General features: G+C 43.6%; 1 protein-coding gene across 3 annotated transcripts in view; it reads left to right on the plus strand.

Annotated features, from left to right (window-relative positions):
- The window catches only part of LOC140469322 (hemicentin-1-like), a 438,266-nt gene that overhangs the window by 352,337 nt on the left and 59,754 nt on the right, over positions 1–26,175 (plus strand). For all 3 annotated transcript variants that reach the window (XM_072565717.1, XM_072565718.1, XM_072565719.1), the window contains exons 82-83: positions 5,059–5,249; positions 8,256–8,469. In XM_072565717.1, the coding sequence (XP_072421818.1) occupies positions 5,059–5,249; positions 8,256–8,469 (405 nt within the window). The remainder of the gene's footprint in view (positions 1–5,058; positions 5,250–8,255; positions 8,470–26,175) is intronic.

Here is a 26,175-nt window from a genome sequence, read left to right on the forward strand (position 1 = left end):
ACATGGACAAAATAGCTGACTTCCAGAGGTGAGGTGAGAGTGACAGCTCTTGATATCAAGGTTGCATTTGACTGAATGTAGCATCAAGGAGCCCTAGCAAAACTGGAATTAATGGGTATCGGGGGCAAGCAGTCTGTGGTTGGACTCATACCTGGCACATAGGAAGCTGTTTGTTGTTATTGGAGGTCAGTCATCAATGATAGCTTCGCAGGAGTTCCTCAGGGAAGTGGCCTAGACCCAACCATCTTTAGCTGATTCATCAGTGACCTTCTCTCCATCATAAGGTCAGAAGTGAGAATATTCATTGATGATTGCACAATGTTCAGCACCAGTTATGACTTCTCAGATACTGAAGCAGTCCATGTTCAAATGGAAGAAGATCTGGACAATATCCAGGCTTGAGCTGACAACTGAGTAACATTCATGCCACATAAATACCAGGCAAGGACCATCTAAAATCTAACCACATCCTTTGACATTCAGTTATGTTACCATCACTGAATCCCCCAGTATCAATATCCTGAGGGGTAGTATCGATCAGAAACTGAACTGAACTCACCACATAAACTCAGTGTATAAAAGAGCAAGTCAGATGCTCAGAATACTGCTGCAAATAACTCGCCTCTTGACTCCCCAAAACCTGTCCATCATCTACAAGGCAGAAGTCAGTAGTTCCAAATGGTGCAGAAGCATGGCGACTCTTTGCAAACTCTCTACAGTAGATCTTATTCTTAAATATCCTACAATCGTTGTGTACATTGTGTTGTATGATCTGCCTGTACTGCATGTAAAACAAAACTTGTCACATACCTAGGTACACGTAACAATAATAAATCAAATCAAAAGTCAGAAGCATGTTAGAATACTCCCCTTAGCGCGTTTTGAGAAGATTTGTAGCTCAGGTTGAGGTTCTGGATGTAGGTGTGCTCGCTGAGCTGCAAGGTTCATTTCCAGACGTTTTGTCACCCTACTAGGTAACATCTTCAGTGGGCTTCAGATGAAACATCTGGAAATGAAACTTCCAGCTCAGCGAGCAAACCTACATCCAGAATACTCCCCACTTGCCTGGATGGGTGCAGCTGAAACAGCACTCAAGAGGCTTGACACTATCTAAGACAAGGCAAAAGTGAGGACTGCAGATGCTGGAAACCAGAGTCAAGATTAGAGTGGTGCTTGATGAAGGACTTTTGCCCAAAATGTCGATTTTCCTGCTCCTTGGATGCTGCCTGACCTGCTGTGCTTTTCCAGCACCACTCTAATCTAGACTATCTAAGACAAAGCAACCTCTTAATTGGCACCACATCCACAAGCGTCCATTGGCTCCACCATCAACACTCAGTTGCAGCAGTGTGTCCTATCTCCAAGATGCATTGCAGGAATTCATCAAAGATCCCTGGACAGCACCTTTCAAACTCACAACCACTTCCATCTAGAAGGACAAGGGCAGCAGACACATTGGAACACCACCACCTGCAAGTTCTTCTCCTAGCCACTCACTATCCTGACTTGAAAATATATTGCCACTTCGTCATGGTCATATTCCCTCCCTATCCTTCCCAATCCTCCTGGTGTTGTGGGTCACTACAGCAGTTCAAGAAGGTAGTCCACCACCACCATCTCAAGGGCAACTAGGGGCAGGCAATAAAAGCTGGCCCACCAGCAAAGCCAGCGTCCAATGAACGAATTAAATGAAAATCTCTTTAGTGAACATTTCAAAATAAAACAAAAGAAATAGCTTGCACTTATGGAGCTCCTTTCATAATGTCAGCAATTCCTCAAATGTATCACAGCCGATCAACAGTGTAAGGAAATGCCGCCCCCAATTTGCACACAACAAGATTCTGCAAAATACAATTTGCCAATGCCCCGATGTTCTGTTTGCTCGCAGCCAACACCATAACAATGTTCACTGTAAACTGCACGGTTGCACAGCTACTTAGAGGGTCCATGCACACTGTTTGGTGTGCAGATGAATTCACTTCTGGTTCCAGCAGTCGCTGTTGCACAAAGGCTTCAGAAGTCCACATAGCAGCAGGAAACATTAGAGGAAACATGGGTTGCAGACTGAATAATAACCAGGCCATCAGGGAGAATTTCCCAGATATTCTTCACGTTGTGTCTATGGAATTGTTTGCACCTCGAAAAGCAATGGCCCCTCAGTTTAATGTCTCATCCAGAATGTTTAAGTCCTTCAGTACTGCACAGGAACGTCAATACCCAGTGCCCCAGCCAATGAAGGCAAGCATGCCAGATATCTTCTTTGCCACCTTATCCATTTGTATTGCCCCTTTTGGGGAGCTATGGACTTGCACCCCACAACTGACTTCCCAAGATGAAATTTATCCAGTTTAAACTCCATCTGCCATATTTCCACCCAACTGTCCAACCAATATATATCCTGCTGTATCCTTTGACAACTTTCCTTACTATCCACAACTCTACCATTTTTGTGTCCAGCAAACTTACTAATCATACATTCTCATATATATATATATATATATATTAGGCCCCCACACTGATCGTTATGGAACACCATAGATCACAGATGTCCGATTAGAAAACTTCACTCCACAACTACTCTCTGTCTCTAAGGCCAACCCAATTTTGTATCCAACTTATCAACTTACTGTGGATCCCATGTGATTTAATCTTCTGAACCATCCTATCGTGAGGGACCTTGTCAAATATGTTAGTAAAGTCCATGTAGACAACATCCACTGCCCTATCCTCATTTTTGCCACTTCCTGAAAAAGCTGTCATGTTTTTGAGACAAGACCTCCTCTGCACAAAACAAGTTGACTTTCCTAATAACTCCATTATTTTCCAAATGCATGCAAATCCTGTCCATAAGAATCTTTTCCAATAATTTCCCTAGCACTGATGTAAGGCTCACCAGCCTATAATATACTGGGTTATCCCTGTTATCCTTCTTAAACAATGCTTACTCTTCAGTCTCAGGTGGGACTTGAACCTGGAATTTCTGGCTTGGAAGTAGAGACACTACTACTGCACAACTAGAACCCAGAATGTTTTTTTTTCTCCACAGCAGCGATTATTTATGAGAAAACATAATGCAAGGCTAGCAACTGAGTCATGAATGACACTGCCTGAAATGTTGTTCATTATTTTCAAGGCTATAGAGCACCATCTGGCACACCTTCATCACTAATTAAATTCTGTGTCAGACAGTGCCCAGTTGAGTACAAGAGATACAAGCAGCTAGAGATCATGTGGGTCATTGAGCCTGCTCTGCCATTCAGTGCAAAATAGCTGATCTTGAATTTCAATTTCACTTTCCCACCTACCTACCATATCCCCACTACCCTAAGAGACCAAAAGGCTGTCTCCCAGACTTACATGTAGTTAGTGATGGAGCATCCATAACCTTCTATCTTAGAAACTTCTAAAAACGTCCAACTTATTTAGTGAAGAATTTTGCCCTTTTGCAGTTTTAAATGATTGGCCCCTTATCCTGAGACCATATTTTAGACTCCTGACCAACAGAAGCAACCTCTCAATGTCTACCCTTTCATAATTCTATACAGTTCAATTAGATCATCTCTCAGTCTTTTAAAGTCCCTGAGAATCCTGTCCCAATTTACATAGCCTTTCATTATATATCAACCCCTGCATCTCAAGGATTAATCTAGTGAACCTTTTCTGTATTGCTTCAAATGCAAGTATATCCTTCTTTAAATTTGGAGACCAAAACTGCATGCAGGATTCCAGGTGTTCATCAGTCACAGAGACTTACGGACCTGCTGTGTTATTATAGTATTTTATTTGCCAGTTTCTTCCTTCTTCCTATGATGCACTGACCTCTCTCTGGGTTAATCTGAGATATTGTACTTAGGATCAGTTCTTCAGATCTCCTTTCTCCTCCTCATGGGAAACTAGGTCTTCAATTGGCCCATGTGAAATAGTGGTTGGGTAACAAGTTCTATTTCTGTCCTATGGCCCTGTTGGTATTTCAGTTACACTCTGATGGAATGCACCGGTGGCACAGTGGCTCAGTGGTTAGCACTGCCATCTTACAGCACCAAGGATCTGGGTACGATTTCAGCCTTGAGCAACTGTCTGTGTGTAGTTTGCATAATTCTCCCTGTGTCTCAGTGGGTTTCCTCCCACAGTCCAAAGATGTGCAGGTTAGGTGAATAGCCATGGTTATAGTAGCGTTACATGGATAAGATAAGGGATGGGTCTGGGAGGGATGCTTTTCAAAGGGTTAATATGGACTTGATGGGCTGAATGGACTGCTTCCATGCTACAGGGATTCCATAAATTGTTATCCCCTTCCAACTGGATGAAGGTCATCCTTTGATATTAATAAGAGCAGAGAATTCTGCTAAAAATAACTTTTAGTGATTTCTGCTCATGGTCTTGACAACATGCCTCCTTCAACTAATGCGACCAGGACAAAAACCTGGACATCATCTTGTGGAATTTTGCTTTGCACAAAATAAATGGCATATCCATCATAACATCAGTGCCCATGTTTTAAAAATTGTAAATGGAATATGCACTTTGGGATGTCCTGAGAATATGAAATTGCAATATAAATACACAGATTCTTTCTCTGCACCACTTGACACTTTCAACGAGTGACCACATGTATGATGGCAAAGATTCAGTGAGTGGACCGAAATTTCCCAGTTGGTGTATAATGTGGGATTGTCCAATAAATGTGAGGTTGTGCAGTAGAAGATGGAAAAGTAGAACATTACTTAAGTGGAGAGAGAGACTACAGAATGCCACGATACTGAAGGGTCTAGTTCCTAGTGCATGCATTACCATGCAAGTCCTTTGAATTATTTTCCACAGATACCAATGGAGATTGGGTCATTGAATATATTCAGGGCTTTAGATAAGTTTTTGATTGACAAGGGAGTTAAGAGAAAGGCAAGGAAGTGCTATTAAACACCCAGTTCAACCATGACTTATTGACAGTGGAGCAAGTTCAACAGGCTACTCTAGTTTCTATTTCGAACATTCTTATGGATCTCCCAAATATGGGAGAACAAAACGGATTCTGTTTCACAATGTTCCCTTTCCTTGCAGTTCCACCATCAATCGTAATTGGTCAGTTGGAGTTGTCAGTGTTGGAGGATTCGCAGGCTCTTGTGCCCTGTGTAGCTCAGGGATCACCGGCACCTGTGGTATACTGGGAGAAGGATGGTGTTGCAGTGCCAGATGTTTCAGGAAAATTCACTGCATTGCAGTCTGGAGAACTGATTGTGGAAAACACAACGGTAAAGAACTGTTCATTGCTTACTTGTAACTTTCAAAAAAAGTGTGTCAAGCCTACTCTCATAGTCACTTTAGATGCTTTGTGTGCTTTTTTTGAGGTTTCTGGCTAATTTGGGAATACAGTTCCATGGATTTAGGCAACAGCAGTGAATTTACTTGCCCTTCCTGAGAGACTTCCTAGACCACCTTGATTCCACAATCACTCATATGAGATCAATTAATAAACTAAGAGTAAAACTTTGTCTCTTTCAGGGCCTTCTATTAACTATAGCTCAGTGATAAAACTGTTGCCTCAGAGTTGTATTGTGTGTTGCAGTCTCACTCCAGACACTTTGCACAAAAAGCAGGTTGATGATCCAGGACCACTGAAGGAGCTTGTAGAGATGCTATGTTTGTTGAGATATTGAGTTGAATCCATCCCTGCCCTCTTTGATGCAAGTGAAGAATCAGGGCTATTATCCCCAGTGACTTGGCGAGTATTTATCACTAAAGTAACATCATTAAGAACAAATGATCTTCTCAGTTTCACATCACTGTTTGTGGAAGTGTGCTATGTGTATAAGCGTACATTACAACAGTGACCACACTTCACTTAAGACCTTTGGAACAATTGAGTTCATTGATTGAATGAGCACCATGCCAACTGTCAAAACTATTAGCTATTCTACTAGGAAACCCTTGCTTACTTCCCCTTTAACAGGTATTTTTCTTTTCTGTCCTATTTAATCAGTCTCCTTGCACCAAAATCTTAAAGGTGGGAGAAAGCAGCCAACATGCCTGCTGCCCTGAAGTTCATCCCTTCCTTGAAAATAAGGCACCACCTATTTGTCATGGAAAGTAACAGGTGACATCCTGTTGGTGTTTTGCCAACCCTGTGCCAATGCTATCATTTGGAGTTGAATTTTCCTGAAACATCTGGCACTGCATCACCATCCTTCTCCCAGTATACCACAGGTGCCGGTGATCCCTGAGTTACAACTCCAAATGATGGCATTGGCACAGAGTTGATAGTTAGGATCTGCTTCTTCCAGTTCAGCCATTGATCATACAGAGACCAATGTACTATTTTTTTTTAAATCATATTTCACACTAGTTGTTAGTATCAGAGGACATCATATTCTTGTTACTGCAGGTCAGATGTCTTGGAGTTTAGCATGGACAGGAGTGTTACATCACTCACTTGTACTTAAGGAGCAGTGGCAAACAAGAAAGTGTTTTTGGTGTTCAAGAAGCTTCTAAACAGATTGGAAATCTTTTGTTTTTGTTTTAAGGCTGTTTGCTGCCACTGCAACAGAGGCACATTCACCAGTCCACGCAATCACAGACCCTGTGACATCACTGCCAGTGATGATGCAGGTAGTTGGATGCCTGTTTTGGATGCCTGTCGTTTGCTGCCAGACTCCCAACCCCTACTTCATTTGTTATGCTGCTTGCTATTCTGCCTATATCCCACTTCCTGTCTCTCTACTACACCTCATCGCCCTGCTCCCAACCCTTGAAACTTTGCTGCCTCACCACAGTCTCACCTGCTGTCCCATTCCCTGAACAAACCAGCAAGCCAGGCAATGTTACAGACAACTTAGAGAAGCAGAGAACAGCATAAGTTGACAGGCAGAAACAATGAATACGCAATGATCATATCAACAATGCCAATTTTCTACTCCAATGAGTTGGCAGAAGATAATGTTACTTAAATATGATACAGAAATATACATGTGTGATATCTGAATGGTCATATTTCAAACATTTTATACTCTAGGTTTATGTTGATTGGATGAGTACCAAAGAGTGGCAGATTAATACCGGGAAGTGGAATACCTCTAGGTTCATTTGTGATCTGGAAGCACTTGTTTCTGAAATGCTCTTCAGCATTGATGCAGGCTAGGGTACAGATTACAGTGACAGTGCATTGCCTACTATTTTCAACTTAAAAACCATTTCCTTCTGTTGCTATACATTTGTAACATAAATTAGTTTCAGTACCAAACCTCACCAGAGATAGTAGAGGAGTGAAACTTTCCACACCCAACAATTTGCCTTAATCCCAGTGCAGATACATTTACTTGAATAGAGGGATATTTCTATTTCTGGTATCAGTTAGGTAACTTACTCAGTTTTGAGGTGCTAATCTCTCAAAACCAGTTCCCTTGGCTAGGCCATGTTGTTCATATGCCTAACACCAGACTTAGAGAATCATAAAGTCCTAGAGCACGGAAACAGACCCATTGCTCCAACTAGTCCATGATGACAAAGTTTCCCAAGCTAAACTCATCCCACCTGCCTACGTTCGCTAGATATCTCTCCAAACCTTTCTTATTTGTGTACCTATCTAAATGGTTAAGATGATGTTTACCACACTTGCCTTCATTGCTCAGTCCATTGAGTGTAGGAATTGGTACGTAATGTTTAGGTTGTAAAGGACATTGGTGAGGCCACTGTGTACTGTGGTCTCCTTGCTTTAGGAAGGATATTATTAAATTATTACCATTAATTTCTAAAGCAAATACTCTACTCTGAGTCCAGTCTGGCAGAAAACTCACAGGAGGCCAGCAGTAATGCTTTAGGAATGTCCTCAAAGCCTTGAAGCAGTGAAATATCCTTGCTGATTAATAAGAAACCTTGATTTATACCAAGCAAAATGGACAAAGTTTATGCAGGGAACCAACAAACTCATCAAGAGACTTCATTGGGAGCACACAGAGACAAAATCAGGATAACAGAGAATGCACAAGTCTCCAGACAACCCATCCATTCAACCCTTCAAGCACCACTTGCCTCACCTGTAGCAGAGTCTGCACATTATGCATTGGCCTTAACAGCTATTTCAGAATGCATGGAATGGGATGGAAGTAAGTTAATCACGATCTCCAGGGATTGCTGAAGAAGAGAAAAAGAATTTCTTGTTTCTTACCTTAGCCCATTTAGAGCTTGTCAGTTCAGCATTGGACAATGCTGTGCCCACACCAAGACAGCTAAGGATGGTTAACTTCCTCTCTTTATTCCCACAGCCAGAGGACGCCGGTGTCTACACCTGCACAGCAGTGAGTGCAGCCGGGAAGGCCAGCCATGATATCCGCCTGTTTGTAAGTGTTCAACCAGCATTCACAGAACTCCCTGCAGATGTGTCTCTGCACAAAGGGGAAAGGCTTTTATTAACATGTGCTGCGAAGGGCCTTCCAATTCCACTCATCAGCTGGAATTTCAATAACAAACCTATAACAGGTATGTAAATAAACAAAGAAGACTGTGTTATTTCCTGGAATTTATATTTTGTGAAGAAGCAACATCATAGGAATTTACAAATTATTTGCAATCTTTCATTTTACTAGTTTAGTCTGACACTTTACACAAAGTGCTGACAGTTTGGTTACTGTATTTCCTCATTCAAATAGCTATTCCTCATAAAAGTCAATACAAAGTGCAATAAGCCATTGAAAACAGAAGGATCACAGACTGTTTAAGTCCTCTCCTCAGCTCTAGGTAAATGTTCTTAGTAGAGATCTCTGGAAAACTTGCAGTAAGCATTACCCTGCCCAATATCTGTACTCCCTTAGCCAAGTACTGTCAAGACTCAAAGCATCCAAGCTGCTTCTCAACTTCTCCTAACTGTTAACAAGCTGCTGAGAATCAATAACTCCACGTAAACTGGGAATCCAGTGTGTAGACATTTTAATAATTTCTTTGAACCATTAGCAAAACAGTGATTTCATCATTGCATGACTTGAATGTGTCATCGTGGAAATGGTGGACAACTTGTCTGAATTTCCCTAAAATACATAAATAGAGATCAAGAAGAAGTCTTGATTTTAAAATTCTCATCCTGTTTTCAATTCTGTCCAAGACCTTGTTCCTCCCTATTTTTTAAATCTCCAACAACCCTACAACCTTTCAAGATGTCTGTGCTGATCTGATTCCAGCCTGTGGTGCAGCCTGATTTTAACTATTCTGCTGTTGGTGGGCATGCATTCAGTTATCATGACCCTCAGTTCTGGTATTCCCTTCCTACATCCCCTTTAAATTGCTCTTTAAAACCTATCTCTTTGAACAGGTTTTGTTCATTTGATCAATATATCTCTATATGTGGTGTCAGCATCAACTTTTGTTTTATATTGCACCTGTGAATTGATTCAGGATATTTGACATATTAAACTTGCTACATAAATACGTTATTGATGTCTCACCAAGTGGTGGGCTGTGCCTGCGAAACTGCATTCCATTATAAATACCTTTAGGTGAGGGAAATTAGGGTGAGTGGGGGAAAATAAAGTGCCCACCCATAAACACACATTTACAGAGAGGTATTTCTGGGGCCAGTTACTAGATGCCAGAGTGTGGTTTAATCCCAGTACTGGCTGAGGTAGTTTTTTGGGTCCTGTCTCTTTGTCAGTGGTAAGGTCATGACATATTGAACACAGTGGTTTTCTTTGTACTTTTATGATCTCTCTTATCTTTATTGCAAAACTGAATCATACACTACTGTCACTATTTGCTTTAGATGGAAGTTTAAATGGAACAACATAAATCCAAAGTAAATACATTCTAAGATTCCAAAGAGGTCTTATTGTTGGAAAATGGAACTTGTCTCTCTTCTGTTAAAACTCTGGTGTTCATTTGAGACATATGTTTTAGAAATGTTGGATTAAAGATCTGGGTTAGGTCAATGGCATTTCTCTGTTCAGATTGTATTAACCAGGTTCATTGATAACAAGGCTATTGTATTCTGTGTATTGTGGTATACAGGAGGGTTACTATTTCATACAGACTCAGACATTCATCTTGCTGTGGCAACTGTTTTTTTTAAGAGATATTTTTATTGAAAATTTAACATATTTTTACAAGTTTACAAATAAAAAAACCCAAGTATAAACATTGATATACAATTAAATCTTAAATAAATAATAACCAAAATTTGTCAAACAAAAAAAAAGATAATGAGAGAAAAAAAACAAAACTCAACTGACTACTAATCTAACCTACAACTAACCAGAGTGTATAATTAAGTCTCTTACATTATTCAAAGAAGAGAAAAAAAACAACGGATAACACACAGATTGGGTAGTGAGATATATGATCGGAATGTATTAATATCAAATCGTAACAAAACCCATATTCATGTGGGATTCCTCTCCCAAGGGGCCCCGGACCAGCCAGGTTCACCATCTCAATTAAATAAAAGCCCTTGTGAGGATGGCCGAAATATCTGTATTTATGTAATTCAAGAAGGGCTGCCACATTTTATGGAATAATGCAGTCTTTTTGCAAAACCTGCGCCCACACCTCCTCCCTCACCTCCATCCAAGGCCCTAAAGGAGCCTTCCACATCCATCAAAATTTTACCTGCACATCCACTAATATCATTTATTGCATCCGTTGCTCCCGATGCGGTCTCCTCTACATTGGGGAGACTGGACGCCTCCTAGCAGAGTGCTTTAGGGAATATCTCCGGGACACCCGCACCAATCGACCACACCGCCTTGTGGCCCAACATTTCAACTCCCCCTTCCACTCTGCCGAGGACATGGAGGTCCTGGGCCTCCTTCACCGCCGCTCCCTCACCACCAGACGCCTGGAGAAAGAACGCCTAATCTTCCGCCTCTGAACACTTCAACCCCAGGGCATCAATGTGGACTTCAACAGTTTCCTTATTTCCCCTTCCCCCACCTCACCCTAGTTCCAAACTTCCAGCTCAGCACTGTCCCCATGACTTGTTCTACCTGCCTATCTTCTTTTCCACCTATCCACTCCACCCTCCTCCATGACCTATCACCTTCATCCCCTCCCCCACTCACCTATTGTACATTGATCCGTAATGATTTTCCTCTTGTCTGAAAATAAAAGGTTAATAAGTGGGCATTTTACTTGAGAAGCCTCAATGTCCAGCCAGGTTGATTGCGGGTCAGACAGGACCCAATCGGCTATGTAACTTAATAGGGAACTTAACTGATATTTCCTAAAATCTGGGAAATCCAATCCTCCCCTTGCCTGTGGAAGCTGTAGCTTCTACAGCTTAATGAGGGGCCGTCTATGATTCCAGATAAAGGAACCCAACCAGCCATATAATTTACGTAGTGCCAGCCTCGGCAGCATCACCGGAAGCATTCTCATAGGGTATAGGAGACAGGGCAGGACATTCATTTTAATTAGTGCTATTCTACCCAACCAGGAAATTGGAAGGTCTCCCCATCGCTGGAGGTCCTGCCTTATCCTTTCCAGTAAATGCACAAAGTTAGCCTTGTATAACTGACCAAATACTGGGGTAATAAAAATGCCTAAATATAAGAAACCCTCTAGGGACCACCGAAAGGGAAAGTGGGATCCATCCAATAAGTGGGATATACTAGCAAGGCCACCCATTGGCATAGCCTTTGATTTTGAGGAATTAATTTTATAACCTGTAAATACACTAAATGTATTAATAACTTGGATTAAGCAAGGCATGGACATCAAAGGATTACTGAGAAATAGAAGAACATCATCTGCATAAAGGGTAATTTTATGTTTACCTGTACCAATCCTCGGGGCCGTTATATTAGGGTCAGCCCATATAGCTTCTGCTAGTGGCTCAATTATTAGCATAAATTGCAATGGCAAAAAAGGACATCCCTGACAGCAGTCCCTATCCACACTGAAGCTATCCGAACCTAATCCATTGGTAATCACAACTGCTTTGGGATCACTATACAGTGTTGAGACCCATTTGGTAAACATCTTTCCAACGCCAAACCTTTCCAATGTGTAAAACAAATATGACCATTCAACCCTGTCGAATGCCTTTTCCACATCTAATGAGACTACTACTCCTGGTATCTTTCCCTGATGGCAGGCTTGAATCACATTCAAAACCTTTCTAACATTATTGGATGATCTACAGCCCTTAATAAACCCCGTCTGATCCTCCTTTATGATATGTGGCAATCCCCTTTCTAGCTTCAATGCTAACGTTTTAGAGAGGATTTAAAAATCTACATTTAGCAAGGATATTGGTCTGGATGACACGCAATCTTCTGGGTCCTTTCCTTTTTTAAGGATAAGAGAGATATTCGCCTCTTTCAGCGAAGGCGGGAGACAGCCCTGACTATATGTGTAGTTATACATGTCCATAAGTGGACCAGCCAATATTCCTGTAAATTCTTTATAGAATTCAGTTTGAAAGCCATCTGGGCCAGGCGCCTTACTGCTTTGAAATTGCCTGATTGCGTCAAGTATTTCTTGGACTGTTAGGGGAACATTCAAGACCAATACCTTTTCCGGAGTTAAGTCCAGAAAGGTCAGGCTTTTAAAAAATGACTGCATCCTCCTAGTCCTGCCTTCATAATCCTGCGATTTATATAAAGCAGAATAAAATTTTCTAAAGATTGCGTTAATCCTTTTATGATCATGAGTCAGAATACCCGTACTTTCCTTGATAGACGTGATAGTTTGAGGGGCCTTCTTTTTCTTTGCGAGAAATGCTTAGTATCGACCAGGTTTATCGCCAAATTCATATAACCTTTTTGCAAATAATATTTCCCTCTTAGCCATTTGGGTAAACGTAGTGTTTAGAGCTGTCCTAAGGGCCGTAATCCTTTGTAATTTGATAATAGAATATGCTGTTTCAGCCGCTTTTAAGCGAGCTTCGAGCAGTCGCTGTTGTTCTCCCTTTAATTTTTCTGGGTCGCTGAGTATGAGATGATCAAACCTCGCGCATAAACTTTGATGGTCTCCCACATCATTGATGGGTTGCCAGCCGTACCTGAATTAATTTCTAAAAAAAGTTTTAAATTCTTGCGAGAAGTACTTTACAAATTTACTATCTTTCATCAGGAAGGGGTCCATACGCCAATGCCGAGGGGATGTCTCATTGCTCCTCGCCTTGGTTTCCATATATACAGCAGCATGATCGGAAATTGCTATACTGCCTATTTTACAGGATGATATGGAATTTTAAAAAATCGAGGGGGCAATAAAACATATTGATTCTGGTATGACATTTATGTGGATTGGAGTAGAAAGAAAAATCTCTGCCCTGTGGATGGAGACATCTCCATACATCTACTAATCCTAATTCTTTGTTCAAATCCACTAATTGTCTAGATCTGGGAGATAATCCTGTAGTACTCTTGGGAATCCTATCTATTTCCGGATCCATTGTACAATTAAAATCTCCCCCTATAATTGTATGACGAGCACTGAGAGCCATCAATTTTGAGAAGGCTTCCGTTATAAATTTAAAAGGATGTGCCGGGGGGCAATACAAATTTAAGATCCCATATTCCTCTCCATTTGTAAGGGCTTTAATCAGAATATATCATCCAGATCCGTCTTTTATCTGATTTAGGATTTTGAAAGGGAAATTCTTCCGAATAAGAATAACAACTCCCCTGCTTTTTGAGCTGAAAGAAGAAAAAAAGGCCTGATCAAATCCACCCTGTCGTAATTTCAAGTGTTCTTTATTCAATAAGTGTGTCTCCTGTAGGAGAGCTGCATCAACCCTTTCTTTCTTGAGGTTTGATAATATTTTCTTCCTTTTGACTGGTGAATTACTCCCCTTGACATTTCAGGTGCACCACTTAACCGACTGATTAACCATAATCGTCCAGGCAAGTCCGAGACCCCTCGGGAGGGGAAACCCTATCCAGAACATCCCGAGCATAGAGCATATAAAATTCACAAAAATAAAGGTTCTTTAATACACTCACATCAATATAAAAACTATTTCTAAATTAAAGAAATATAAAACATATTTAAATGGAGACTTTCCCCCCTTGTTCCCAGGGGGTATCACTTCCTTTCCAAAAGTCCATCGTATCCTCTCCCAATCAGTGCCCCACCCTTGACCCAGGTGCTCCTCGATAGGATGAAGAAAATTCAAATATACTACAGAGCTAGAGTTAACAGTGAGCACCATACCTGCTGCCCCCCCCCACCCACACTAACACCTGGATATATTTGGTAATGTTAATACCATGTATAAACATATATAACTACAAAATTACAGCCTCAACAAGCAATAATTAAATATAACAATACAAAATAACAGGGAAAAACAACCCCACTCTTAAAGACAGAAATAAAATAGGATAAGGTAACCACCTCCCCCCACCAACATTAACTAGTCCCCCGGCCTATATATATATATATAATATATAAAAAAGGGGGAGAAAATCGCTAAGTAGAAACAAATAAATAAATCCCTTTCCCCACCCCCCGAAAATAATATTAAACAGTCAGGTAAAAAAAGGGATTGATATAAAAAAAGGGGGGATGTAAACCGGGGTGGGGGGAGAGCAAAACAACATCAATTAACTCTTACAATTTATCTAAGAGAGTCCAAAAATTCCTTGGCCTTTTCCAGCGATCCGAAGTTATACACGGATCCTTCATGATTAAAGCGTAGCGTCGCTGGGTAGTGTAAGGAGTACTGAATATTTAAGTCCCTTAAACACTTCTTTGCTTCATCAAACGCCTTCCTCTTTCGGACCAGAGCTGGGGAAAAGTCCTGGAATAACATAATCTTGGATCCTTTATAAATCATGGTTTGGGGATCTTTCCCAAGATTTCTGGAAGCTTCTAAGAGCATCTGCCTCTCCTTATAGCTCTGCAGCTGGAACAGGACCGGGCGGGGGCGCTGTTCGAGCCGGGACTGCATATTGCAACCCGGTAGGCCCATTCCACCCTTACCTGGCCTGATCCAGCCTCCAGATCTAAAAGCTGTGGAAGCCACTGCTCGAGAAACACTGTAAGCTGGCCTTCCTCTTCCTGTTTGGTAGGGCCCAGCAACCGAATAATTTTTGATGACCTCAATTCTCGAGGTCGTCAGTGTGATCCTCTAGGGTCCGGACTCGCTGTTCAAGAGTCTGGACCCAATCCACGGCCGATTCTGCTGTACTTTCGGAGGTCGCGGCCTTTAGCTCTGCCCCTCCGACTCGGCGCTCGATTTCTTTGATGTCTCGGTCATGCTTTTGTAGCGCGGCCAAGAGTGACTGTCATTGGCGCCAGGATTCTTCGATGAAGGCGTCAATCTTCGCATCAAGTTTAGAGATTATTTCCACGAGGCTCGCCATTGTAGGTAAGTCCCCCGGGGCGGCTGCAGCTGGAGAGGGTGGGGGAGGGGTTTCTGCCTGCTGAGAACTGCGGGCTCCCTTCCTTTTAGTCACTTTTACTGGAGATTAAATTGTTTAAATTAAGTACGAAGCAACTAATTACATTAAGTAAAAATTATTTGAAATGATTTGGTAAGTGTGGTGAAGGCGGGTGACCCACTTTGCCCAAGTCTTGGGAGGAGCACTATAGACTCAGACTTGCTGGGTCACCGCCATCTTGAATCCCCCCCCACTATGAGAACTGTTAAAGGTGACAGGGAATACATGCCAGATCTACCAACACAATTAGTCAGGTTTTCGTAACAGTTTCTGTGGTAGTTTGCTGTCATAGACCATTGAAGTGCAGCTTCGGGACAAAAGGAGGAGGTTCAGCCTCTTGATCCAGCTTCACTATTCAATCAGATCGTTGTTGACCTGTGTCTCAACTCCATTTCCTTAACTTTGCTCCATATACCTTGATAGACTTACTTAATAAAATTCATCGATCTTAGTGAAAGCTTCAATTGTCCCAAGATCCATTACTTTTTATTCCCCTTGGATACGGAAGTGGAGGCAGTGAATGATTTCAGAAGAAAATTGGAAGGTTGCTTGATGGAAGTAAACTTTCAGGGCTATTAGAGTGAGGAAATGGGACTGATTGGATTGCAGTATAGAGATCTGGCATGAATTCAATGAGCTGAATTACCTCCTGTATCATTATAACTTTGAGTATGTAACTCTGAAGATGGATGAGGGAGATCCAGTAGATGTAGTGTACCTGGACTTTCAGAAAGCTTTTGATAAAGTCCCACATAGGAGGTTAGTGAGCAAACTTAGGGCGCATGGTACTGGGGGCAAAGTACTAACTTGGATTGAAAGTTGGTTGGCTGACAGGAAACAAAGAGTAGTGATAAACAGCTCCATTTCAGAATGGCAGGCAGTAACCAGTGGGGTACCGCAGGGATCAGTGCTGGGATCGCAGCTTTTTACATTATATATTAATGATATAGAAGGTGGTATTAGTAATAACATTAGCAAATTTGCTGATGATACTAAGCTGAGTGGCAGGGTGAAATGTGAGGAGGATGTTAGAAGGTTACAGGGTGACCTGGACAGGTTAGGTGAGTGGTCAGATGCATGGCAGATGCAGTTTAATGTGGATAAATGTATGGTTATCCACTTTGGTGGCAAGAATAGGAAGGCAGATTACTACCTAAATGGAATCAATTTAGGTAAAGGGGCAGTACAAAGAGATCTGGGTGTTCTTGTACACCAGTCAATGAAGATAAGCATGCAGGTACAGCAGGTAGTGAAGAAGGCTAATAGCATGCTGGCCTTCATAACAAGAGGGACTGAGTATAGAAGCAAAGAGGTTCTTCTGCAGCTGTACAGGGCCCTGGTGAGACCACACCTGGAGTATTGTGTGCAGTTCTGGTCTCCAAATTTGAGGAAAGACATTCTGGCTATTGAGGGAGTGCAGTTTAGGTTCACGAGGTCAATTCCTGGAATGGCGGGACTACCTTACGCTGAAAGACTGGAGCAACTGGGCTTGTATACTCTTGAGTTTAGAAGACTGAGAGGGGATCTGATTGAGACATATAAGATTATTAAAGGATTGGACACTCTGGAGGCAGGAAACATGTTTCCACTAATGGGTGAGTGCCAACCCAGAGGACACAGCTTAACAATACGGGGAAGACCATTTAGGACAGAGATGAGGAGAATCTTCTTCACCCAGAGAGTGGTGGCTGTGTGGAATGCTCTGCCCCAGAGGGCATTGGAGGCCCAGTCTCTGGATTCATTTAAGAAAGAGTTGGATAGAGCTCTCAAGGATAGTGGAATCAAGGGTTATGGAGATAAGGCAGGAACAGGATACTGATTAAGGATGATCAGCCATGATCATATTGAATGGTGGTGCAGGCTTGAAGGGCAGAATGGCCTACTCCTGCACCTATTGTCTATTGTCTATAAAATTCTTTCTGATATCTCTCCTTTTACCATCTTAAAAACTCATTGCTTCCACCTCAAATGGTCATAAGTAACAATACAAGTTGCATTTGGGAACTCATGAAGGTTCCCTCAGCAGCACCTTCCAAACTTGTGACTTTATCATCTAGAAGTAGAAGCGGCACAGATGCATGGGAACATCACAACTTGCAATTCCCCTCTAAGCTGCATACATTCTTGATGTAGAACCATATCGCTGTTCCTTTATTGTCACAGGGTCAAAATCCTAGAACTCCTTCCTAATGACACTGTGGACGTACTAACACTACACTACAACAGAATCAGAAAGTTGCTCATCGCTTGAGGGCAATCTCTCAACAAACAGTATTTCAATTCCATCTCAAACATCAACTCTCAACAAACAGTATTTCAATTCCATCTCAAACATCAACTCTCAACAAACAGTATTTCAATTCCATCTCAAACATCAACTCTCAACAAACAGTATTTCAATTCCATCTCAAACATCAACTCTCAACAAACAGTATTTCAATTCCATCTCAAACATCAAAAACTGCAAGTACAACAAACTTTTATCCACCCACCTCCTTAACCAGCGCTCCTCAAACATTCCAGAAGATTCCCCTGGCCTCGGAACCTATTCCACCATTAGCCATGCGGCTGATGCAGCGACCACCACCACGCTGATTGATGATGTCACTTCCGCCCCCATCATGGCCACTCCCACAACCACTTCCACCCCTCACAATTCCTCATGCATCACACCTGACACCACTTCTGCCCTTCACATCATCACTGATGCCACATGCTCAGTGACTCCCGCCACCCCTACTGCCGTGGGCACCACCACTTCCACCCACACCAGCGCCACTCACCTGCATTCTGCTGACATGCCCCCCACAGACCCCACTGTCACTATCCCCACCCCCCAAAGGGAACACTACCCCTGCTCATGACTCCACCCTCATTCCCCCCACCATCACACCCACTCCAGTTACAGGTTCCGCCCCCACTCCCAGCTCTACACCCACACCAGATCCCAGCTCCCAGCCCTGCCGAGTTTTCACCATCCCCCCAGACCTCCCCCTCACTGAGGACAAACGATCAATCCTCAGCAAAGGACTCACCTTCATCCCCCTCCGTCCACGCATCAATGAATTTAATACACGCCGTGATGTCGAACAATTCTTCCGTCGCCTCCGCCTCTGAGCTTACTTTCACAATCAGGACTCCCGCCCACCTTCCGAGGACCCCTTCGCCCACCTCCAACACACTGCATCCACCTGGACACCCCACGCTGGCCTATTACCTGCCCACGACCTCTTCATTTCCGACTGCCGCCGGGACATGAACCGCCTCAACCTGTCGACCCCCCCTCCCCCACTCCAACCTCTCACCCTCACAACGCGCAGCCCTCCAATCCCAACCTCACCATTAAGCCAGCGGATAAAGGGGGCGCAGTGGTAGTCTGGCGCACTGACCTCTACACCGCTGAAGCCAAACGTCAACTCGAGGACACCTCCTCCTACTGCCCCCTCGACCATGACCCCACCCCCCATCACCAAACCATCATCTCCCAGACCATACAGAACCTCATCACCTCAGGAGATCTCCCATCCACAGCTTCCAACCTCATAGTGCAGGAACCCCGCACTGCCTGGTTCTACCTCCTTCCCAAGATCCACAAGCCTGACCACCCTGGCCAACCCATTGTCTCAGCATGTTCCTGCCCCACTGAACTCATCTCTACCTACCTCGACACTGTCCTATCCCCCCTAGTCCAGGAATTCCCCACATATGTTCGAGACACCACCCACGCCCTCCACCTCCTCCAAGACTTCAGTTTCCCTGGCCCCCAACGCCTCATCTTCACCATGGATATCCAATCCCTCTACACCTCCATCCGCCACGACCAGGGCCTCCAAGCCCTCCCTTTTTTCCTCTCCAGACATCCCCAACAGTACCCTTCCACCGACACTCTCATTCGTTTGGCTGAACTGGTCCTCACCCTTAACAATTTCTCCTTTGAATCCTCCCACTTCCTCCAAACCAAAGGGGTAGCCATGGGCACACGTATGGGCCCCAGCTATGCCTGTCTCTTTGTTGGCTACATAGAGCAGTTGATCTTCCGTAATTACACCGGCACCACTCCCCACCTCTTCCTCCACTACATTGATGACTGCATTGGTGCCACCTCGTGCTCCCGCGAGGAGGTTGAGCAATTCATCAACTTCACCAACACATTCCACCCTGACCTTAAATTTACCTGGACCATCTCTGACACCTCCCTCCCCTTCCTGGACCTCTCCATCTCCATTAATGACGACCGACTTGACACTGACATTTTTTACAAACCCACTGACTCCCACAGCTACCTGGATTACACCTCTTCCCACCCTACCTCTTGCAAAAATGCCATCCCGTATTCCCAATTCCTCCGCCTCTGCCGGATCTGTTCCCAGGAGGACCAGTTCCACCACAGAACACACCAGATGGCCTCCTTCTTTAGAGACCGCAATTTCCCTTCCCACGTGGTTAAAGATGCCCTCCAACGCATCTCGTCCACATCCCGCACCTCCGCCTTCAGACCCCACCCCTCCAACCGTAACAAGGACAGAACGCCCCTGGTGCTCACCTTCCACCCTACCAACCTTCGCATAAACCAAATCATCCGCCGACATTTCCGCCACCTCCAAACAGACCCCACTACCAGGGATATATTTCCCTCCCCACCCCTTTCCGCCTTCCGCAAAGACCGTTCCCTCCATGACTACCTGGTCAGGTTCACGCCCCCAAACAACCCACCCTCCAATCCTGGCACTTTCCCCTGCCACCGCAGGAACTGTAAAACCTGTGCCCACACCTCCTCCCTCACCTCTATCCAAGGCCCTAAAGGACCTTCCACATCCATCAAAGTTTTACTTGCACATCCACTAATATCATTTATTGTTTCCGTTGCACCCGATGTAGTCTCCTCTACATTGGGGAGACTGGGCGCCTCCTCGCAGAGCGCTTTAGGGAACATCTCCGGGACACCCACACCACTCAACCAAACCGCCCCGTGGCCCAACATTTCAACTCCCCCTCCCACTCTGTCGAGGACATGGAGGTCCTGGGCCTCCTTCACCGCTGCTCCCTCACCACCAGACGCCTGGAGGAAGAACGCCTCATCTTCCGCCTCGGAACACTTCAACCCCAGGGCATCAATGTCGACTTCAACAGTTTCCTCATTTCCCCTTCCCCCACCTCACCCTAGTTCTAAACTTCCAGCTCAGTAACTGTCCCCTTGACTTGCCCGGACTTGTCCTACCTGCCTATCTTCTTTTCCACCTATCCACTCCACCCTCTCCTCCTTGACCTATCACCTTCATCCCCTCCCCCACTCACCCATTGTACTCTATGCTACTTTCTCCCCACCCCCACCCTCCTCTAGCTTATCTCTCCACGCTTCAGGCTCACTGCCTTTATTCCTGATGAAGGGCTTTTGCCCGAAACGTTGATTTTGAAGCTACTTGGATGCTACCTGAACTGCTGTGCTCTTCCAGCACCACTAATCCAGAATCTGGTTTCCAGCATCTGCAGTCATTGTTTTTACCTCGGCAATTAGGAATGGACAACAATTGCTGGCCTAGCCACTGATGCTTATATATAGCAGTGCCAATTACTTTAGCAGTTCTAAGCAACATGTATGAGAAATAGTATCATGAGTGTCCATAGCCATTAATTTAACCTGGAGCAGTGTCTGTTGAGGAATAAGACGGTGTTATTTTCTGGGTCTGTAGATTGTGAAGGAGCAAAAATGGCCTTTGCAGTGATATGTACTTCTTGTCAGATGCGGGAGTTTAAAGAGAGTTTAAGAGTTACTGTGGATTATATCTGCCATAAATGCTGTTGGATGCGAATCATATCAGATCGAGTGGATCGGTTGAAGATATAGATAGAAGCGATGAGGAATTTGCAACAGCAACAGTATGTGATGGATGGCAGTTATAGGAAGAGGGGAAAGTCTCAGATACAGTCATATAGATGGGTTAACTCCAGGAAGGGTAAGAGAGGTCGGCACCTAGGGCAGGAGTCTTTTGTGGATATAACCATTTCAAACAGGTATGCTGTTTTGGAAAATGTAGGGGGTTATGGATTCTCAGGGGAACGTAGCACGAACAGCCAAGTTTCTGGTATTGAGACTGGCTCTAATGCAACGAGGGTTACGTCGGCTTCCAAGAGATCAATTGTGCTAGGGGATTCTGTAGTCAGAGGTACAGACAGACGTTTCTGTGGCCAGCAGAGAAAAAACAGAATGGTGTGTTATTTCCCTGGTGCCAGGATCAAGGATGTCTCAAAGAGGGTGCAGAATATTCTCAAGGGGGAAGGGGCCAGCAAGAGGTCATTGTCCACATTGGAACCAATGATATCGGAAGGGAAAAGGTTGAGATTCTGAAGGGGGATTACAGAGAGTTAGGCGGAAATTTAAAAAGGAGGTTCTCAAGGGTAGAAATATCTGGATTACTCCCAGTGCTACGAGCTAGTGAGGGCAGGAATAGGAGGATAGAGCAGATGAATGCATGGCTGAGGAGCTGGTGTATGGGAAAAGGATTCACATGTTTGGATCATTGGAATCTCTTTTGGGGTAGAAATGACCTGTACAAGAAGGGTGGATTGCACCTAAATTGGAAAGGGACTAATATACTGGCAGGGAGATTTGCTAGAACTGTTTGGGAGGATTTAAACTAGTAAGGTGGCGGGTGGGTGGTGGGTCCCAGGGAGATAGTGAGGAAAGAGATCGATCTGAGACAGGTACAACTGAGAACAGAAGTGAGTCAAACAGTCAGGGCAGGCAGGGACAAGGTAGGACAAATAAATTAAACTGCATTTATTTCAATGCAAGGGGCCTAACAGGGAAGGCAGATGAACTCAGGGCATGGTTAGGAACATGGGACTGGGATATCATAGTAATTACAGAAACATGGCTCAACGATGGGCAGGACCGGCAGCTTAATGTTCCAGGATACAAATGCTACAGGAAGGATAGAAAGGGAGGCAAGAAGGAGGGGGAGTGGCATTTTTGATAAGGGATAGCATTACATCTGTGCTGAGGGAGGATATTCCCGGAATTACATCCAGGGAAGTTATTTGGTTGGAACTGAGAAATAAGAAAGGGATGATCACCTTATTGGGATTGTATTATAGACCCCCTAATAGTCAGAGGGAAATTGAGAAACAAACTTGCAAGGAGATCTCAGCTATCTGTAAGAATAATAGGGTAGTTATGGTAGGGGATTTTAACTTTCCAAACATTGACTGTGACTGCCATAGTGTTAAGGGTTTAGATGGAGAAGAATTTCTTAAGTGTGTACAAGACAATTTTCTGATTCAGTATGTGGATGTACCTACTAGAGAAGGTGCAAGACTAGACCTACTCTTGGGAAATAAGCCAGGGCAGGTGACTGAGGTGTCAGTGGGGGAGCACTTTGGGGCCAGCGACCATAATTCTATTTGTTTTAAAATAGTGACGGAAAAGGATAGACCAGATCTAAAAGTTGAACTTCTAAATTGGAGAAAGGCCAATTTTGACGGTATTAGGCAAGAACTTTCAAAAGCTGATTGGGGGAAGATGTTCGCAGGTAAAGGGACGGCTGGAAAATAGGAACACTTCAGAAATGAGATAACAAGAATCCAAAGAAAGTATATTCCTGTCAGGGTGAAAGGGAAGGCTGGTAGGTATAGGGAAAGCTGGATGACTAAAGAAATTGAGGGTTTGGTTAAGAATAAGAAGGAAGCATATGTAAGGTATAGACAGGATAGATCGAGTGAATCCTTAGAAGAGTATAAAGAAAGTAGGAGTATACATAAGAGGGAAATCAGGAGAGCAAAACGGGGACATGAGATAGCTTTGGCAAGTAGAATTAAGGAGAATCCAAAGGGTTTTTACAAATATATTAAGGGAGAGAATAGGGCCCCTCAAAGATCAGCAAGGCGGCCTTTGTGTGGAGCCACAGAAAATGGGGGAGATACTAAATGAATATTTTGCATCAGTATTTACTGTGGAAAAGGTTATAGAAGATATAGACTGTAGGGAAGTAGATCGTGACATCTTGCAAAATGTCTAGATTACAGAGGAGGAAGTGCTGGATGTCTTGAAACGCATAAAAGTGGATAAATCCCCAGGACCTGATCAGGTGTACCCTCGAACTCTGTGGGAAGCTAGAGAAGTGATTGCTGGGCCTCTTGCTGAGATATTTGAATCATCGATAGTCACAGGTGAGGTGCCAGAAGACTGGAGGTTGGCAAACGTGGTGCCACTGTTAAAAAAGGTCGGTAAAGACAAGCCAGGGAACTATAGACCGGTGAGCCTGTTCTCGGTGGTGGGCAAGTTGTTGGAGGGAATCCTGAGAGACAGGATGTACATGTATTTGGAAAGGCAAGGATTGATTAGGGATAGTCAACATGGCTTTGTGCGTGGGAAATCATGTCTCACAAACTTGATTGAGTTTTTTGAAGAAGTAACAAAGAAGATTGATGAGGGCAGAGCAGTAGATGTGATCTATATGGACTTCAGTAAGGCGTTCGACAAGGTTCCCCAAGGGAGACTGATTAGCAAGGTTAGATCTCATAGAATACAGGGAGAACTAGCCATTTGGATACAGAACTGACTCAAAGGTAGAAGACAGAGGGTGGTGGTGGAGGGTTGTTTTTCAGACTGAAGGCCTGTGACCAGTGGAGTGTCACAAGGATCGGTGCTGGGCCCTCTACTTTTTGTCATTTACATAAATGATTTGGATGCGAACGTAAGAGGTACAGTTAGTAAGTTTGCGGATGACACCAAAATTGGAGGTGTAGTGGACAGCAAAGAGGGTTACCTCAGATTACAACAGGACCTGGACCAGATGGGCCAATGGGCTGAGAAGTGGCAGATGGAGTTTAATTCAGATAAATGCAAGGTGCTGCATTTTGGGAAAGCAAATCTTAGCAGGACTTATACACTTAATGGTAAGGTCCTAGGGAGTGTTGCTAAACAAAGAGACCTTGGAGTGCAGGTTCATAGCTCCTTGAAAGTGGAGTCGCAGGTAGATAAGATAGTGAAGGTGGCGTTTGGTATGCTTTCCTTTATTGGTCGGAGTATTGAGTATAGGAGTTGGGAGGTCATGTTGCGGCTGTACAGGACATTGGTTAGGCCACTGTTGGAATATTGCGTGCAATTCTGGTCTCCTTCCTATCGGAAAGATGTTGTGAAACTTGAAAAGGTTTAGAAAAGATTTACAGGGATGTTGCCAGGGTTGGAGGATCTGAGCTACAGGGAGAGGCTGAACAGGCTGGGGCTGTTTTCCCTGGAGCGTTGGAGGCTGAGGGGTGACCTTATAGAGGTTTACAAAATTATGAGGAGCATGGATAGGATTAATAGACAAATTCTTTTGCCTGGGGTCAGGGAGTCCAGAACTAGAGGGCATAGGTTTAGGTTGAGAGGGGAAAGATATAAAAGAGACCTAAGGGGCAACTGTTTCACGCAGAGGGTAGTACATGTATGGCATGAGCTGCCAGAGGATGTGGTGGAAGCTGGTACAATTGCAACATTTAAGAGGCATTTGGATGGGTATATGAATAGGAAGGGTTTGGAGGGATATGGGCTGGGTGCTGGCAGGTGGGACTAGATTGGGTTGGGATATCTGGTCGGCATGGATGGGTTGTATCGAAGGGTCTGTTTCCATGCTGTACATCTCTATGACTCTATGAGTAGGCCATACTCGAACCTACTCTATCATTCAATAAGATCATAACTGATCATCTATTTCAGTTGTGTTTTGGCACTATATCACCATACCCATCCCACTTTCTTTAAATTCAGTAAAATAAAAGCTCCCAAATAGAATGACTGTAGTTTTTAGTTTATGTTCACTCATGCTTGATTTGTACTGATGGTTTCTCTGTATCTACCCAATTCACCCCTTAATCCTTTATTAAACAAGGGAACAAAGGCAAGTTTATACAACCTGTTTTAACATCCTAAGCCCGAGGATCATTATGATTCTGCACTGTATTCACTCAATTGCCAATATGTCCTTCCTGAGGTGTCGTCCCCAGAACTGAATAGGTCTAACCAAGACATTCCATTAACCTTCAAGTTCCTGCTGGTTCATGCAAAGGTTTAATAGAGACTGATTTTTGCTTCTGACAGGCTGAGATTCTGAATGTCGTTGTGTCGTTGTGTTGATGTGGGAACAGAGAAGGGAGTTCAGAATGAATGAAGCAACTTATAGACGAACAGAGGGAAGGGGAGTCACACTGGGCCTCCTTTCAGGCAGCTCAAATAAACAATTCAAGAATGGCATTTTGACATGTACTATTTGTTAGCTAGGCAATGGTAGCTCATATAGCAGAAGCATGGTGCATTGTTGCATAAAGGGAAGAAGTAGACTCTTTGGCTCCTCGCACTCACTCCATCATTCAGTCAGATCAAGGCTGATCTTCTACCTCCACTCCATTTCAACACCCTAGCCCCATAACTCTATTCCTTTAGCATCCAAAAATTTATTTATCTCTTATTTTGAAATTCTTCAATGACTGATCATGCACAGCTTACTGAATAGAATTCTAAAGATTCACACCCATTGAGTGCAGCAATTTCTTATCATCTCAGTTCTACATAGCTGATTCTCATTTTGAGATTGTGTGCCCATGTTGGAGGCTCCCCAAGTAAGGGAAAAATCATTCTAGCATCCCTATTCTGCCAACTCCCCTTTAGAATTTTATTTGTTATAACGAGATCACCTCTCATTGTAAGTGAGAGTGGATTCTTATGTCAAATGTTGCACAGTGAAATTAGGTGAATGACCTTTTTCTTTCTACGCTGGGCTAAGTGGTGCCATTTGCCCAGCTGCTGGATCAATCAGGGTTCTTACCGTAG

This window comes from Chiloscyllium punctatum, chromosome 49 (genome assembly GCF_047496795.1).
Source record: "Chiloscyllium punctatum isolate Juve2018m chromosome 49, sChiPun1.3, whole genome shotgun sequence".
NCBI classification, from domain to species: domain Eukaryota; kingdom Metazoa; phylum Chordata; class Chondrichthyes; order Orectolobiformes; family Hemiscylliidae; genus Chiloscyllium; species Chiloscyllium punctatum.